At 33.4% G+C, this 17623-nt stretch overlaps 2 protein-coding genes across 3 annotated transcripts in view; both read right to left on the bottom strand.

The window, feature by feature from the left end:
* Positions 1-912: 912 nt before the first annotated feature.
* Positions 913-14944, bottom strand: LOC128219950 (sushi domain-containing protein 4-like). 2 transcript variants are annotated; one of them, XM_052928149.1, is made up of 9 exons: positions 13153-14944; positions 9664-9854; positions 9316-9431; positions 9008-9043; positions 8081-8257; positions 4698-4943; positions 4093-4314; positions 3380-3466; positions 913-2691 (listed from the first exon to the last, which is right to left on the bottom strand). In XM_052928149.1, exons 2-9 carry the CDS (start codon positions 9780-9782, stop codon positions 2354-2356), a joined length of 1341 nt encoding a protein of 446 aa, XP_052784109.1. In that variant the 5' UTR covers positions 9783-9854; positions 13153-14944; the 3' UTR covers positions 913-2353. The 2 variants fall into 2 exon arrangements, with proteins under 2 accessions (XP_052784109.1, XP_052784110.1); XM_052928150.1 differs by having other exon boundaries at positions 9664-9766.
* Positions 14940-17623, bottom strand: part of LOC128219949 (P-selectin-like) — a 22100-nt gene continuing 19416 nt past the window's right edge. Inside the window, exons 11-12 of the mRNA XM_052928148.1 lie at positions 17320-17406; positions 14940-16740 (exon numbers count right to left, since the gene is read on the bottom strand). Coding sequence (XP_052784108.1) covers positions 16496-16740; positions 17320-17406 — 332 coding nt within the window. The 3' untranslated portion in view covers positions 14940-16495. The remainder of the gene's footprint in view (positions 16741-17319; positions 17407-17623) is intronic.

Below are 17623 nucleotides of genomic sequence, written 5' to 3'. Positions count from 1 at the left end.
TTCAATGTGATATTCAAAATAAGATCATATGAATGATAGCATGACACTCGCTCACTCGCTCTCAAGCCTTCCCATCCGCTCATTCAACCTTCCGACACACCGACACACGTGCCCGCCACACACTCACTCGCCTCACTTAGTATACAAAATACTCCTCAAATTCCGATCATTGCTTAAACAGAGAGAGAATAACAAATTATTTACAAATGTCCATACGAAGACCAATTATCCGTTACAATAGTTTATTGAAATTAGGATCAAAATAATGTTCATGAGCATATGACTTACATACGCAGTGATGGGTTATTTTTTTACCATGTGCGAAATACATAGCAATATGCAGGAACATAACCCAGCTTACCAAGAAGTTGGTGTATGAACGCCAAAAAAAGTTTGCAAAATCTGAGGTATATATTAATTGATAATGTTAAAGGATGTATGTCGTGCTATCTGACATACAATGCTTCTGTGTTTATTTCGACTATTTAATTAATTTCACTGCTAGAGCAGTGCAAGCATAAGGGAGAAAACCGCACCGTATTTTTTATGTATTGTATTTCTAAATTCACTCCCATGTAGTGTATTACTTAAAGAAGTATTATGCCATATTGCGATAATGAGTGCAAAGCCCGAACTGTAAGGAATTTTCCAGCTTATAGGAGTTCTCCCTTTCATATCCGTGTTTTACTGCTAGTATACGCAAAATATTACATACTCTTACATGAACTTATTAGGTATTATATATTTTTGTTTTGATCTATTACAAAAGTCTTGAGCTACAGCTCAAGCCTAAAAATCACATGACTTACTGGCATTATAAAGCAGGGTGTATGAGGCACCCATTCATCAGGTCGATTTTTATGCAAGAAATTTGTTTTTACAAATAACAAAAACTACTAGTTGTGTGTCTTATTTTAATACTAATACACATATATTTACATATTGGCAACCCATTTAATGATTACTACATCCAACGTTCATGATTGAAAGTAATCGCGTTCTTCTTGCTCGTTGTACTGTAATTCGGCAATAATGATTTTTTATTGTTCATAAATGTGACACAGGTCACATCCAAACAGTACACACTATGAGCAATTATTTTAAAGTATTTTAAAGTACTGAGTAAATAAACACAAATGAAACATATCTGTATTTTTAGTTTTAATAGCACTACATGTAATACCTAACATGATGTCATCTTTGACATAAAAAGATGCACTTAGTCAAACTTTTGAGGGATGAACTGGTACAGTACACTTTTTTAACTATCTCGGCCTATATAAAAGCAGGTTAAATACATATAACAGTATAATGCAAGTCCGGATTCTCTGTCACAGAGTAAAGAGAGCATAGGATATATACCAAACAGCTCGTAGATAAAATTCCGACCACTTTCTCCATTGAACAAAATGTCACAAGTTGGTACAACTTTTCGAAGCTCATAATTGAACATTATATTTAGTATTATGCATTTTAAGTACACACAATATTCAAATGCAATTCAAAAACATTTTAAAACGAAAAAAGCTATATAAACGAATAAATTTATAAAATGAAGAAAATAATACAAAATCAACAAGCATGTATGGTTTCCCAATCCTAATACAAGCACCTGGTAAAATAGTCTACCACAGTGTGATGGTCACCCTATGTTTTGGCATAATTAATGCCCAAACAGATGAACTTTGTGAGAGCTTTTTAAAGTAAACATTTTATTGTTAACTTTCCCGACCTCAGAAATGGCTGATTGAATACAACTTGACATGACCGCTGGTATTTTTAACCCGATGGCTCCCTCTCCCTCTATTAAAAAAATGTCACAAAGTTTATAAAAATTTGGAATGCGCGTAATCGCGTAAAAAGTACATATTATGCATTTTAAGTACACTCAAAATTCAAATACAACACAGAACACATTTTAAATCAAACAAAGATATATAAACAAACAAACTCATATAAAAAAAAAAAAAAAAAGTTATAAAACGAACAATGTAATATAAAACCAGCTTGTTCAAATTAAAACACTCTTCTGTTCCCTGGTTAAAACTTAGCAACACTATTTAAGATTGCCTAAAATTTAAGAAAAAAAGGTTTTAAAGAGGTTTCGAATTTGCATATTCAAATTGTAGCGTCATTAACTGTCCATATAATAAAGGATTTTCTACATAAAACTGAAATGATTGTGAAACAATCCTTAAACAGAAGTTGACACAGTAACCAAAGATGTTTCATATGGAGGTTTAGCTATCTACGTCACTATCTCACACAATATCATTGTAAACAGAGCATTCAAGAGGATTTGAATTGGAGCACTTAATTAGTATATCAAGCAAACTAGTGTTTTTATCCGGTCTCAAACTAGACAAACGGGTGATTCCGAGGGTGCCGAAGGCGTCACTTGATCTCGAGGAATGTCAGCAACTATTGCGTTTGAAAGTTGCATCAATTTGTCTTTCGGTTTGGTCTCTACCTCACCAGTCTCCTGAATTGGCCTGCTACAGACATCAGCTGGTCTATATGACGAACTGTCTTCTAGTTCCTTTGACAAAGTATCGTCGGGTTCGTTTGACGAAGTATCGTTGGGTTCGTTTGATGAAGTATCGTCCGCTTCCGTTTTGTCTTCCGTTTTGTCTTCCTTTTCTCCTTTTCCCTCGATGTTGAAGGTGAAGTGAGTAACAACGTTAACTGACCCTGAAAACAAGTTTTTAAATTATCATTAACATCAGTAGTAGCAGTAGAAGTAGCAGTAGTAGAAGCAGTAGCAGTAGCAGAATAGTAGTAGTAGTAGTAGTAGTAGTAGTTGTAGTAGTAGTAGTAGTAGTAGTAGTAATAGTGGTAGTGGTAGTGGTGTTGGTGGTGGTGGTGGTGGTTGTGATAGTAGTAGTAGTAGTAGTAGTAGTAGTAGTAGTAGTAGTAGTAATTGTAGAAGTAGTAGTAGTACTAGTAGTGGTAGTGGTAGTGGTAGTGGTGGTGGTGTTGGTAGTAGTCGTCGTAGTAGTAGTAGTAGTATGAGCAGCAGCAGCAGTATCAGTAGTAGTAGCAGTAGCAGTAGCAGTAGCAGTAGTAGTACTGCTACTACTACTACTACTGCTACTACTAGTAGTTGTAGTAGTACCAGTAGTAGTAGTAGTAGTAGTAGTAGTAGTAGTAGTAGTAGTAGTAGTAGTAGTAGTAGTAGTAGTAAGAGGAGTAGTAGTAGTAGTAGTAGTAGTAGTAGTAGTAGTAGTAGTAGTAGAAGTAGAAGTAGTAGTAGTAGTACCAGTAGTAGAAAAACAAAGAAAACAACAAATGAAATTTCAAAAGCCTCTAATCTATTATATTAAAGTAGTTTTTGCTATCAATCAATCGTTTTCATTTTAGTACACAAAGCTAGACGTACTTTGGGAAGCCGGGCTGTCATTTCTTTTCGGTATATGTTCTGTGTTCTCAACGTTTTCGTCGTTGTTTTCATTCCGAGAAGTACTATCTGGAAAGCATAAACATAGTTATGGTTACCATCACTATCCAGTAGGTACAACAAAACTTGCTTTCAATTAAAATGTAATTTAAACGAAATGTGCATGGGCGAGTGACACTATAGTAGCTTAATTCCCACCAATACCTTAAAGAACACTGTGGTATTATTTCGTTCCGTAGGCTCTATTATACCTAGAAAATGTTCATTGTTAAATATTGCTTTGACGGGTAATTAATGAAATAAGAATAATTCAGGTATAAGACCAGTTTCTCATATTCAGATAATATCATATTTAAAGGAACACGAATCATGGCAAAAGAAACCCTAAACGAGAAACATATTACGTTACATAAGAATAAAAATATATTTGGTAAACTTTTATCACACGACGTTAACAAATACATTAAAATCATTACCAAGTTTAAGAACAATCCTCCGATTTGATTTGCTCTTTAAACTACGGTAAAAAAAACCCATATTTTATAAATAAAACTATATCATATGTAATCCAGGTGTTACAACATTTTTTACAGCTATTTTCAACTAACGGTACAACCATCCGCACGTCCTTCTAACCCTCTGGCTTTGCTGATCCTCTCTTCCCAATTTGTTTGTGGGATATAACTAACTTGTACCTTTTGGTTGATCGGCTGCATCCTGTGAAACAGAGTGTCTTGTTTCACTCTCCTCTACTTCTTGTATTTCATGAACTTGTTCTTTTTCCCTTTCAAGAAGTGGTTCTTTGATCTGGGATTCAACATCTGGACATTCTTTTGAAGTTTGTTTTGCGCGCACATAGTCCACAATTTGTTTAATAATTAAACACACGCAAATGACAGACAAAATAACCACTGCATCTAAAACATAAACATAGAGGTTATTACAATAGAACGCTTTTATGACGTCTTTAAACACATTTATATAGGTGCAGCGGTCGAGGCGGATTAATGTTTAAATACAACAAATAGTATGTTCGTATTAAACCAGCCTGTTTTATTAAACAAAACATATCGACCATTTTTGTATACGTACACACACTACTTCAAGTAATTGATTAAGTAAAACGTCCATTGGTAGTGAAATACATATTTAAATACAATTGAAATATTATTTTCAAATTACTAATACATTATTGTGTGTGAAGTTTGCATATGCGTCATCAGTATACATTTATTGCTTTACTCAAAGAGCTGAACAGATCCGACCAAATGCTTATCTTATAACGAGGAAAACGACTTACATGTGAGCGGAAAAGAAGACGCTGTTTCTAAACAGAAAGGAAACGTGTGGTCACTACCGGTTTTATCCGAAATCCAAGTTCCATTAAAAGAACATCTCCATGATGAACCCCCAACCGTCTGAAATCCAGCGTTGCAGACAAACTCCGCATGCGTGGTTGCATAAACACCTTCCATAAGGCATCCATTTTCTTGTTCGATTTGCCATTGTCCATTCATTAAATTGGGAGGACATGGGCATGACGCCGCTGAAAGAAGCGTTACCAGTATCACCGCCATGCATATGTATTAAGATGTAAGAAGTATATCTGTGTTATTTTGTATATTGTATGTCTGGTTATCTCTTATATGGTATGTTTGTTTTATCTCGTATATGGTATGTCTGTTTTATCTTGTATAAGGTATGTCTGTTTTATCTTGTAGATGGTATGTCTGTGTTGTCTTGTAGATGGTATGTCTGTGTTGTCTTGTAGATGGTATGTCTGTTTTATCTTGTAGATGGTATGTCTGTGTTATCTTGTATATGGTATGTCTGTGGTGTCTTGTATATGGTATGTCTGTGCTGTCTTGAAAGCGTTGTATATGTGCTGTCTTGTATATGGTATGTCTGTGTTGTTTTGTGTGCTGTCTTGTATAAGGTATGTCTGTGTTGTCTTGTAGATGGTATGTCTGTGTTATCTTGTATATGGTATGTCTGTGGTGTCTTGTATAAGGTATGTTTGTGTTGTCTTGTATATGGTATGTTTGTGTTGTCTTGTATATGGTATGTTTGTGTTTTCTTGTATATGGTATGTCTGTGCTGTCTTGTATATGGTATGTCTGTGTTGTCTTTTATATGGTATGTTTGTGTTGTCTTGTATATGGTATGTCTGTGGTGTCTTGTATATGGTATGTTTGTGTTGTCTTGTATATGGTATGTTTGTGTTGTCTTGTATATGGTATGTCTGTGGTGTCTTGTATATGGTATGTTTGTGTTGTCTTGTATATGGTATGTCTGTGCTGTCTTGTATATGGTATGTCTGTGTTGTCTTTTATATGGTATGTTTGTGTTGTCTTGTATATGGTATGTTTGTGTTGTCTTGTATATGGTATGTTTGTGTTGTCTTTAATATGGTATGTCTGTGTTATCTTGTATATGGTATGTCTGTGGTGTCTTGTATAAGGTATGTTTGTGTTGTCTTGTATATGGTATGTCTGTGTTGTCTTGTATATGGTATGTTTGTGTTGTCTTGTATATGGTATGTCTGTGCTGTCTTGTATATGGTATGTCTGTGTTGTCTTTTATATGGTATGTTTGTGTTGTCTTGTATATGGTTTGTCTGTGTTGTCTTGTATATGGTATGTCTGTGCTGTCTTGTATAAGGTATGTTTGTGTTGTCTTGTATATGGTATGTTTGTGTTGTCTTGTATATGGTATGTTTGTTTTGTCTTGTATATGGTATGTCTGTTTTATCTTGTATAAATTATGTCTGTGTTATCTTGTATATGGTATGTCTGTGTTGTCTTGTATATGGTATGTCTGTGGTGTCTTGTAGATGGTATGTCTGTGTTGTCTTGTAGATGGTATGTCTGTTTTATCTTGTAGATGGTATGTCTGTGTTATCTTGTATATGGTATGTCTGTGGTGTCTTGTATATGGTATATCTGTGCTGTCTTGTATAAGGTATGTCTGTGTTGTCTTGTAGATGGTATGTCTGTGTTATCTTGTATATAGTATGTCTGTGCTGTCTTGTATAAGGTATGTTTGTGTTGTCTTGTATATGGTATGTTTGTGTTGTCTTGTATATGGTATGTTTGTGTTGTCTTGTATATGGTATGTCTGTGCTGTCTTGTATATGGTATGTCTGTGTTGTCTTTTATATGGTATGTTTGTGTTGTCTTGTATATGGTATGTCTGTGTTGTCTTGTATATTGTATGTCTGTGCTGTCTTGTATAAGGTATGTTTGTGTTGTCTTGTATATGGTATGTTTGTGTTGTCTTGTATATGGTATGTCTGTGTTGTCTTGTATATGGTATGTCTGTGCTGTCTTGTATATGGTATGTCTGTGTTGTCTTTTATATGGTATGTTTGTGTTGTCTTGTAGATGGTATGTCTGTGTTGTCTTTTATATGGTATGTTTGTGTTGTCTTGTATATGGTATGTCTGTGCTGTCTTGTATATGGTATGTCTGTGTTGTCTTTTATATGGTATGTTTGTGTTGTCTTGTAGATGGTATGTCTGTGTTGTCTTTTATATGGTATGTTTGTGTTGTCTTGTATATGGTATGTCTGTGTTGTCTTATATAAGGTATGTCTGTGTTGTCTTGTATATGGTATGTCTGTGGTGTCTTGTATATGGTATGTCTGTGGTGTCTTGTATATGGTATGTTTGTGTTGTCTTGTATATGGTATGTCTGTGCTGTCTTGTATAAGGTATGTCTGTGTTGTCTTGTATATGGTATGTCTGTGTTGTCTTGTATATTGTATGTCTGTGCTGTCTTGTATAAGGTATGTTTGTGTTGTCTTGTATATGGTATGTTTGTGTTGTCTTGTATATGGTATGTCTGTGTAGTCTTGTATATGGTATGTCTGTGCTGTCTTGTATATGGTATGTCTGTGTTGTCTTTTATATGGTATGTTTGTGTTGTCTTGTAGATGGTATGTCTGTGTTGTCTTTTATATGGTATGTCTGTGGTGTCTTGTATATGGTATGTCTGTGCTGTCTTGTATAAGGTATGTCTGTGTTGTCTTGTAGATGGTATGTCTGTGTTATCTTGTATATGGTATGTCTGTGCTGTCTTGTATAAGGTATGTTTGTGTTGTCTTGTTTATGGTATGTTTGTGTTGTCTTGTATATGGTATGTCTGTGCTGTCTTGTATATGGTATGTTTGTGTTGTCTTGTATATGGTATGTTTGTGTTGTCTTGTATATGGTATGTTTGTGTTATCTTGTATATGGTATGTCTGTGGCGTCTTGTTTATTTTCTTGTCTGTGTTTTTCTGTTTTGGGGTGTATATTTTGTCTTGTATAAGGTGTGTTTGTGTTATTATAAAAACAACAGTGAAAAAAAACAGGATTTTTTACCGAAAACCATAAAAAGATATAATTTATTGATCCATTTATGTAAAGAGCTGAACAATGAATCAAACATAGTAGTATATGCAAAGTATTAACAATTTAATAAATCAAATATACGAGTCATTTAGCAATACACCACATAATGCAAAGATGGAAACAGAAGCTAAAAATAAATTAAATGTACTAAAACTTTTATTTTTTACTTACTTATAAGGTTAAAGTTATGATCTTGAAATGAACATGTTATAGCATTGGACATTAGAAGGCACACTAACTCAAATCATGAACACTAAATACATATATATATATATATATATATATCAAACCTTTGCAAGTAGGAGGAGTATTGTCCCATTGACCGTGTTTTCCACAAGTCAAAGTGTTGTGCCCGAGGAGAGTAAAGCCAGGGTCACATGTCGCAACAACCACATCTCCATGTTTATGTGGTCCGCGAGTGTCGAATGTTCCATTCTGAAGCACGGGTATCTCAAGGCAGTCTTTCTCTGGTAAATGTAAGTGTTTTATCATAATTGTTTTGGTGTGTTCCTGATATAATTTTATTTTTAATCCATATAGGATAGCAAACGACACACAGCGGTTATTTCCCTTTGCTGCACAGTAATCACTGCCTTCACGCATGTCATGTGATTACGATATAAATCACGCGACGTCATTCGAAATGATTAAAAGTCCTTTTATATGAAATAATGTCTTAATTTAAACATTGAAAATAAGATTAAGTAATGAAACTAAAAATTAAGTATTGCAAACATACGTCATAGTGTAGTACCGTTATTTAATATAATGCAAGATTTACAATGCACTATACGTGCTGCATGTGGGCAATTAAGACTTGACAAATGAATGAAAGAAATAAGGACACGTGGGCTTAGGCTAAAAATAGTATAGTGCGAGAGATTTCTGCCCTTCATGTTACTGTATAGTGCGAGAGATATCTGCCTTTCATGTTACTGTTAATTGACCATTAGGTATCAACATTGCACGTTAAAAGAAATTAAAGATGTATTTGAAGAAATATCAAAATATTAAATTGGTGGCGAAAAGGTTGGGCAATGATATATGGACAAGTTATATTATTGAAAGGAAGATTGACCAACACATTACTACGCTATATAACATGAAAATAAGCATTATTATGATAGTGTAAGTTTTGAAACTCTAAGATGTTCATGTATGGTTAGGATTCCATAATGTACAGCTGGTATTCATTAATAATTCGTCTTTGTACTTACTTGAATCTTTCTCCAAAGCCTGCTTAACGAGGTAGTCTGTGAATTAAAAGAGAATTGATTGTCTTGTTTCATTGCAATACCCTGCTCTTTATGGTAGTATAAACCATTTGATTAATAAAAAATTGTCCTTTACATACGATATTGCGCAAATCAGTTAGTACACTAAATCTCGTTATTGAAATTATAGACAACTCGCGCTTTTGCTATTTCTACTATGTTATAAATGCAATATTCTTGCAATTGGAATGTTTTAACGATTAAATAAGGCTTAAGCAATATTTTGATTTGTGGCGGGGAGAAGCACTAACCATCACAAAATCTGCTGCAATTCCGGTGAGACCGCGTCGTTTGGCAGTCGTCAAGCACATCTGCGCATGCCCGGCAATATGGGAAATAACTCTGGCAGAATTCTAACTCCTCTCCTCTATAAAAGATATTTATTATATATATAAATAATACATTCTTTACAATCGAAGCACGTTTTAGGCACAAACTTTTTGTGTTATTTTCCTCAAAATCGAGTCTAGAATGTTTTGTTTTTCCTTAACTAAATAATTAAGAATCATTGCAATTTTTTAATGTTTAAAAATGGTGATTTATTATTTTTTAGCCCTAAAACTGAAAAGTGAAATTCCTTAAACTTTATAAAATCTCACCTATTACAAACAGTTCCATAACACTGATATGGTTCTAATGATATGACCCCATCCGATACCGATATACACTCCATCAAAGCGAGGTAGGTAAATACACCAACACCTAAAAGTGACCACATAGCGTTTTCTATATATTTAAGCAAACATTATTTTAAGTTAAGGCCATCGCGACCTTGACCATGGCATCTGACCTGAAAAGAAATAAGAGGTCCTGACTAATATATAGTGGGTATAATGACATTCTGTTCTGGTGACCAGTATCACGTGGAGTTCGGCAAGACGGATACATGTTTACTCACCGAACGAGACGTGATGCAAGACACAAGAAAATCGGTTTATCGTAATATTCCATTTATTATATAACTGCCCATCTAATTATTCCTTTTTATTTTTCGGTTTCATTCTGATTTAAATTTATCGCCATCTGTCAAATGTCACAATATGGAATGGCTCGCGCGTATGAATGTGTTACCTATTTTTGTGTATTGAAGTCGAGGGAGGCTACTACAGCGAAACGAAGTCAGAAGTTTCATAATTCAATTTGTTGAGCAAATTAATAAGAAAATAATTTATATCAGATAGCAAAATTAACAAATTGCCTATCAGAAACAATTATCAAATGTCACAGCACAAAAAACAACAACAACAAAAAACGGTACTTATTTCACGAGCATACACTAAATTGAATCGTCATTTCCTGTAGACATTACGCGGCCATTTTTAACAAAGTGAATATTCGTGGGAATTTTTGATATCATATTATTGTATGCAGAAATGGAAGAAGTTCTTGAGTAAATCGCTTTGGCGAGCTTCTCATGTTTATGATAATGCTACAATTTATGAATTTCGGAATGGCAAACAGCGAGTTGTTAAGATGGATTGGAAGTGTTATCTGCTTCATGCTTATCCTCATGTTTCTTTCAAGAACCATGAAACTGAATTTTTGCATGCTTCTGAGGCGTGAGTAAAGGTAAATAATTTCATGTATCTAAAAGTTGACAGGTTTTACCAGTTGTTCTTTTTGTCTCTCTATTTTAGCAACGCGAAAGTAGTTCCGAGACTACACACGGTACTCGCATGATACGGATTCAGAAAACGACAGTATGGTGATACGGATTTTTAAATATGGCGTGCTGTATTTTTACTGTTTGATATGGAAAGGGAAATTGATAGGTATACAATAAGTCTTTATACTCCGATTGCACAAACACTCCGACGAAACCAACAGATACAGGCAGTACATTACCTATTGGGGATATGAAGGTCTTTTCCTTAAGGCGAAAATGCTTTGTATGCGTCTAAAAATGTGTGTTAGGGTATATTCTATGCGATTTATTTTCACCATTATTGTCAGATATCCAAGTTATATTGAAAGTATAATTTTGCTAATAATTGAGCTTTCAATTCAATGATATTTTCACAAAGACTTGATGCACTAACTGAAACGACGACGGGGTGAGGGGCTTGCACACCCGGCGACCTCGCCCCAAAAAGAAAACAAAGGAAATAGACAAACAGGATTATTATTGAATTCAGTGAAAAATCGGTGTTGTTTTTTATTTTTTATTTGTTTTTATTTCACTCGTGTCAGATCTTAGAAGACCCTTATGAAATAAATACCAATATCGTTGAATTTTCTGCCCAAACATTTGCAAATATTACAGTTAAAAATATAGATTTGCAATCGGGAGAACGTAATTTAGTTTCATGCAAACATTAAGTGAGAAAAATGTTTCATGGCAAAAAAATGGCGGATTTAGAATGAAAAGTACCGATTCTGTTACCAACTTTTGCCTGGTAAGTGGACTTTTTCTTTAAATTTTGAAAAATGTATGTGTCCAGTATGTGGCGAAAAATATATTCTTCGATCGACATCTTAGTTTGGTATCATAACTTTATACCTAAAATAAAACAGTTATTGAACAGATTGTGGCTTAGGAGGCAATGCTTACAAATACACGTGTTGATTCTATCCACAATTGTTCGTATTTTCTTGACAAATATGGCATATCAGTGCAGGTTGTAACTGGCTTGCATGTATAAATTCCTATTTTCCAAACTACATGGTTATTATGCACCAGTCAATTGTAACCACGCCCCCCCCCCCAGGTCCGGGGGTATACCGGGATAGCCGGGAAAATGGAACGTGTGTTTACATTATAATAATGTTAAAAATTCAATGAATTTTATATCTTTTTTTTTCGAGAGGGGGTGCGCGGGCGGGTGTGGCCCCACCCACCCCGGATCCGCTAGTACATACATATCTAAATATACATATGTTTGCCCAACCTTCGCATTACAATTTGCAAAACGTCTCATAAATATATCAAACTCTTTTTCGACAGTTTAATTTTTCACTATTTAATCTGTACTTAAACCTGTTAAAATACAATGTGTACAGTAATTAATACAAAACACTTGAGCTATTGACTTTATAATCAACTTTTGGGATCCCACATGGGGAAATACCTAAGTATGAGGTGACATTGTAATTAGTCAGCATAATGGATTTTCTAATGGAACCCCAATATATTTATTTTAAGTTACACCTCATTATTATGAAAAGATAATGACCACCGATAAAGTTTATGTTACAAAGTAAACGTGATGCTTAACCTGAAAGATATGATTGCGGTTCGTTTAATTTTGAATTAATATCCCGGCCCCAATTTCTCGAAACTTCCTAAGTTCCCTGGAACAGGATTTTACTAATCTCACTATTTTTGCTCCCCTTTAATTCATGTTATATATATTATTTTTTTTAGAGATTTAAGACTTTAGATAGGAATGTATATGATAATCACAATAAAGAATGTTTTATATATTGATATCAAACTTAAGTGTGTATTTTGGCTAGGTGAAATAAGATACTTAACATGTAAAGCTTAAGCTGTTTCGAGAAATTGAGGCTGATCGTGAACTATTTGAAATTTTATTTTTTCATTTAACATTTTGAAAAAAAACATATAGATTTTCTAATAGGTATAAAACTATAAGTTGAAAAAGCAAATTGTTGAATGATCAAATGAGTAATAGATAGTTAAAGGTTGTAAGTAGGTACTTACAGAAATAAATGGTTTAATACGATAACCATTTTAGTTTGTGTAAGTAAATACTAACAGTCTTAATATTTTAGTAGCCTACAGGCAAGTATGTAATCTACCTGATAACATTGTTTATATCTGCCGCTTCATTTGATAACAGTCTAAAAACGGCTGGCTGCTTATTTAATGAAAAAAAATGTACTGGCAAATTTGAAGTAAACTGCCTTCTCATTGGACAAAATGTGATGTTGACCACTAAACCATGTTAAAAGATAAATGATAAAATTACATACGCCTATTGACTACTTATCTGTATCAGCTTTAACTTATCGTTCTTCAAAGATATCAACATCGACTAAAATAAAGGATTTATATATAGTATACTATTGCATTGATATTAAAAAAATTAAACGTATCTAAAATTGTATGATTAACATGAACTTACTTGAGAGAACCATGGTAAAATTGCAATGTCTAAGAAATATAGCAGAGCATATAAGTTAACACTAACATAGACACATACACTCCGGTTAGTATCTTAATGGTTATCAGAGATATAACACTTTTTGTAACATTTTAATTACTTTCTTTTTTACTGACACTCATTGTACTAAGATCACTATTGTTTTTATCAATTCACTCGGAAATATCATCAATATTTTAGTCAATGCGTAGACTAGGACAGCGGTTTCCCACTATTGAGCCGTTTCTATTAATAATTGTGACAATCTCTTTGTCTACAATACTGTAACAATGTGCACGTTCATTAAAATGCAATCAATGTTTAGTTGTAGTTATAGGATTGCGTCATGTTACTTTAAGAAATCTGACGGATCTAAGATTTGAAACTAAAGGGCACAACTTTAGACCCGCGACCCGGTAACACAATGTTTAATGTGTTCATATGTTTAAGGTATTTGACGGTCGTCCCCAAAGAACATTGTGCATATTCTGGAGTATTTTAGTACTATTATCTTTTTAGTTTAACATTGAAAGTTGTTATTATTTATTATCATACGTTTTAGGACTTTTTAGCTGGAATCCGCATTACCGCTTAATTCTAAACTGCAGTCTGAGTTATCATGTGCAAATATTAAAACTGCCTGCTCTCTATTCATTGTGTTAAATTAAAATCTTGGCTGCTCTTGGAGATGTTTACAACAGTTGGTTAAAAGACACCATAGTGAATGTTCCCTATTCCACGGTATAATAATATTTCAGAACAAGGCCTTAAACCCGCTTTTTGTTTTATTACTTATCTTAATAATTTATGAAAGGATCAAATATTATTCTTACAAATGACAAAAACTAGTTGTGTGTCTTATCTCAGGACTAACATACATAAATGTTTATATTGGCAATACATTACAAAACAATTACTACATTAAACCCTAATGATTAAAAGTACTGAAATACGGCAGTGATGACTTTATCATACATGTAGCACGGGTCATAGCCAAACATTACACACCGTGAGCAATTAGTTAAAACTACTGAGTTTATAAACACATATAAAATATAACTGTATTAAAAATGTCGTGAATAACACTACATGTAATACACAACACGATGTCACTGTCAACATGTTAAAGTAAGATCCTCTTTAATAAATGTTAGAACTTAATATGGTAAATATTGTTCATCTTCTGATTTAGATAGATTATAACATTACAATATTTAACCAATTCATGTAACTCTTTGTTATTTTTTTTTGTATATATACTCGTGTGTACTATATTGTTTGTTACTATGCGTACACGTTGACATTGATTATAATAAACATATGTGTTGTTGACGATGTACATTGTACAAGTCGAAATAAACTGTCTGTCTGTCTGTCTGTCTGTCTGTCATGTTTTCGGCATTAAAAGATGTCCACTTAGTCGAACTTTTGGTGAAAGGACTTGTACAGTATGCTTTTTAACTATCTCGGCCTCACAAAAAATAGGTTTAATACAACAGAATTATGAAAGTCAAGATTCTTTGATTCCAGAGACATACATTTCTGCATCAATACCGTTTCAATACAAAAGGATATTAGCCAATTTTAGATGCTCAAGTCATGCTCTAAATATTGAAATAGGGAGACATCAAACTATTGAAAGAGATTTCCGATTCTGTTCATATTGTCTCAATCGAAATGTGTATGTTGTAGAAAATGAAATACATTTCCTTATTGATTGCCCTTTGTATGATGAATTAAGAGCAACATATTTATTGAATATAGAAAATATTGTTAGCAGTGAACGCCGTTTTGTTAAATTGATGGCTAACGACAGTATCACTTCTATTTTTGCATTATCTAAGTTCTTAAAATCATCATTTGAATTACGAGAGGTCTACATAAATAGTATTAATTAGATATATGTGTTATAAAATATTTTGTTTAAAACTCACATATTATATATATATATATATATATATATATATATATATATATATCATTTCCATTGATTTGTTTAATTTATACAACTGTAAATTGTGCATACCATTTATATTATATGAAATCATATACATCACTTTTTGAACACTGTATATTTGTATTTTGGGCCGGTGGCCTTATGCATTACAAATAAATCACTATTGTATTGTATTGTATTGTTTCCTAGTAAAGTTTATAAAATAATATCCGATTGGTTTTCTTATGGTACAAAATGTCACAATACGAACACACTGTTTGTTCAACCTTGTGAAGATCAGGATTGAGCAGGATTGAGCATTATTCTTCATATATTATGCATTCCAAGTAAACACAAAAATCAAAATATTCAAATACAATTTACAAATGCATTTGGAAACAATCAAAGTTATATAAACGAATAAAGTTATAAATCAAAGAAATTCATATAAATCAACAAGCACAAAATATTCAAATACAATTTACAAATGCATTTGGAAACAATCAAAGTTATATAAACGAATAAAGTTATAAATCAAAGAAATTCATATAAATCAACAAGCACAAATGGTTCCTAATTAAATTACAAAACAAACAAAAAACATGCAAAATCGATTGGCACATATGGTATCCCAATCACCGTACAAAACACTGATAACATATAATACCACCAACACTGTCCTGACGTTAGTATAACTAAAGTTATTATTGGAGAAATGCTGTTTTTCTTGATAACCGAAGTATTTGGAACATTTGTATTTAATCTGAGCAAATCGCTGACTTATCTTATATGTAAAAGATACCGTGATCGATTATGCGCCTATCTAGATATATTGTTCGAAACCGCCTACCAGTCAACATGTATCACGTTAGGGGATGACGTTACAGGGCGCATGCAAATCTTAATCACGCTTTGCATTTGCGAATCGTTTGTTTTGAAAAACAGCGTTTAACTTTAGAAAAACAAAATGCAACTCGTCGGCTTAGTGATAAATTAAGAGAGGTTTCATGTCCATACATGTGTATTTCCAAGGGGTAGATTTTTGGAAGGTCATTACCAATTTTTTGACGTTAGCTGTTTCATTTTAGTTCAAAATAATAATCTGTTTCTACATCCGTTGTCAAAATTTTGCCCTAGATTATTTTAAACGGCGTATTGTTCTAAAATAAAAAGTGTTCGGGATTTGTGTATTCCATAGTGATTATTAAAGGGTGGTTAACTGTCCATTAATTGAATCGTCTTAAACACTTTGCCAGAGTGAGACAAATTACCAAAATATGTTTCATACGAACATTAAACTATCTACGACACAAACTCCTTTAAATTGTAGGTGTTCGTATTTGAGCCCTCTACCGGTAATAAGTAATACACTTGTATTTTATCCGGGCTTTAACCAAATACTTCGGATTTCGAGGGTGCAGAAGGTATCACCTGAAGTGTAGGAGCTTCAGGAATTATTTCGTCTGAAAGTTGCATTAATTTTCCTTTAGATGACGTATCAACAGTCTCCTGAATGGGCTCGCTACAGACATCAGCTACTTTCTTTGATGAAGTATCGTCCGGGACCATTTTGTCCTTCTTTTCTTCTCTTGTTTCGATTTTCACCGTGAGATAATTAACGACGCTTACCGCTCCTGAAAATTGGTATTGAACATCATCGTCATCATCATCATCATCATCATCATCATCATCATCATCATCATCATCATCATCATCATCATCATTACAACCATCTTCACAACCATCACCAACATCATCATAAGCATTATTATCGTCATCACAACCATCACTATCACCATAAACATCACCATCACCATCACCGCAATCATCATCATCATCATCATCATCATCATCATCATCATCATCATCATCATCATCACCAACATCATCATAAGCATTATTATCGGCATCACAACCATCACTATCACCATAAACATCACCATCACCATCACCATCACCGCAATCATCATCATCATCATCATCATCATCATCATCATCATCATCATCATCATCATCTTCTTCTTATTATTATTATTATTATTATTTTTCTTGTACTGCATCAATTTCATAATCATCATCATTATCACCTTCATAATACAGAGTTGAACTTTTTTGGAAATTTGAAATGTTAATACACAGATCCAGATAACTTTTGTATATATCCTAATAGTTTCCCATACTGTTAACTACTTATTTCATTAAGCTAGACATACCTTGAGATGCCGAACTGTCCGTTAAGTCATTTGTGTTCGGTTCTGAAGTGCCTTGACCGTCTTGGTTGTTGTTTTCAGTCCATGTACCTGGACAGTGTAAACATAAAAATGGTAACCATCACCATCACGTCTGTACAAGATCTACCATTAATTAACATATACATCTTTACGTTTAAAGGCAAATGACACTTGATATGTTTAAGAACAATCCCTTTGAGAAGTACACATTCGAATTAGCTTTTTAACTCCCTTATTGCTGGAACATAATTATTGTAAAACATTTGATTTACGGGCAGTTAATAAC

Source organism: Mya arenaria, chromosome 15 (assembly GCF_026914265.1).
Source record: "Mya arenaria isolate MELC-2E11 chromosome 15, ASM2691426v1".
NCBI classification, from domain to species: Eukaryota; Metazoa; Mollusca; class Bivalvia; order Myida; family Myidae; genus Mya; species Mya arenaria.
This window is presented reverse-complemented; position numbering and strand designations above follow the sequence as displayed.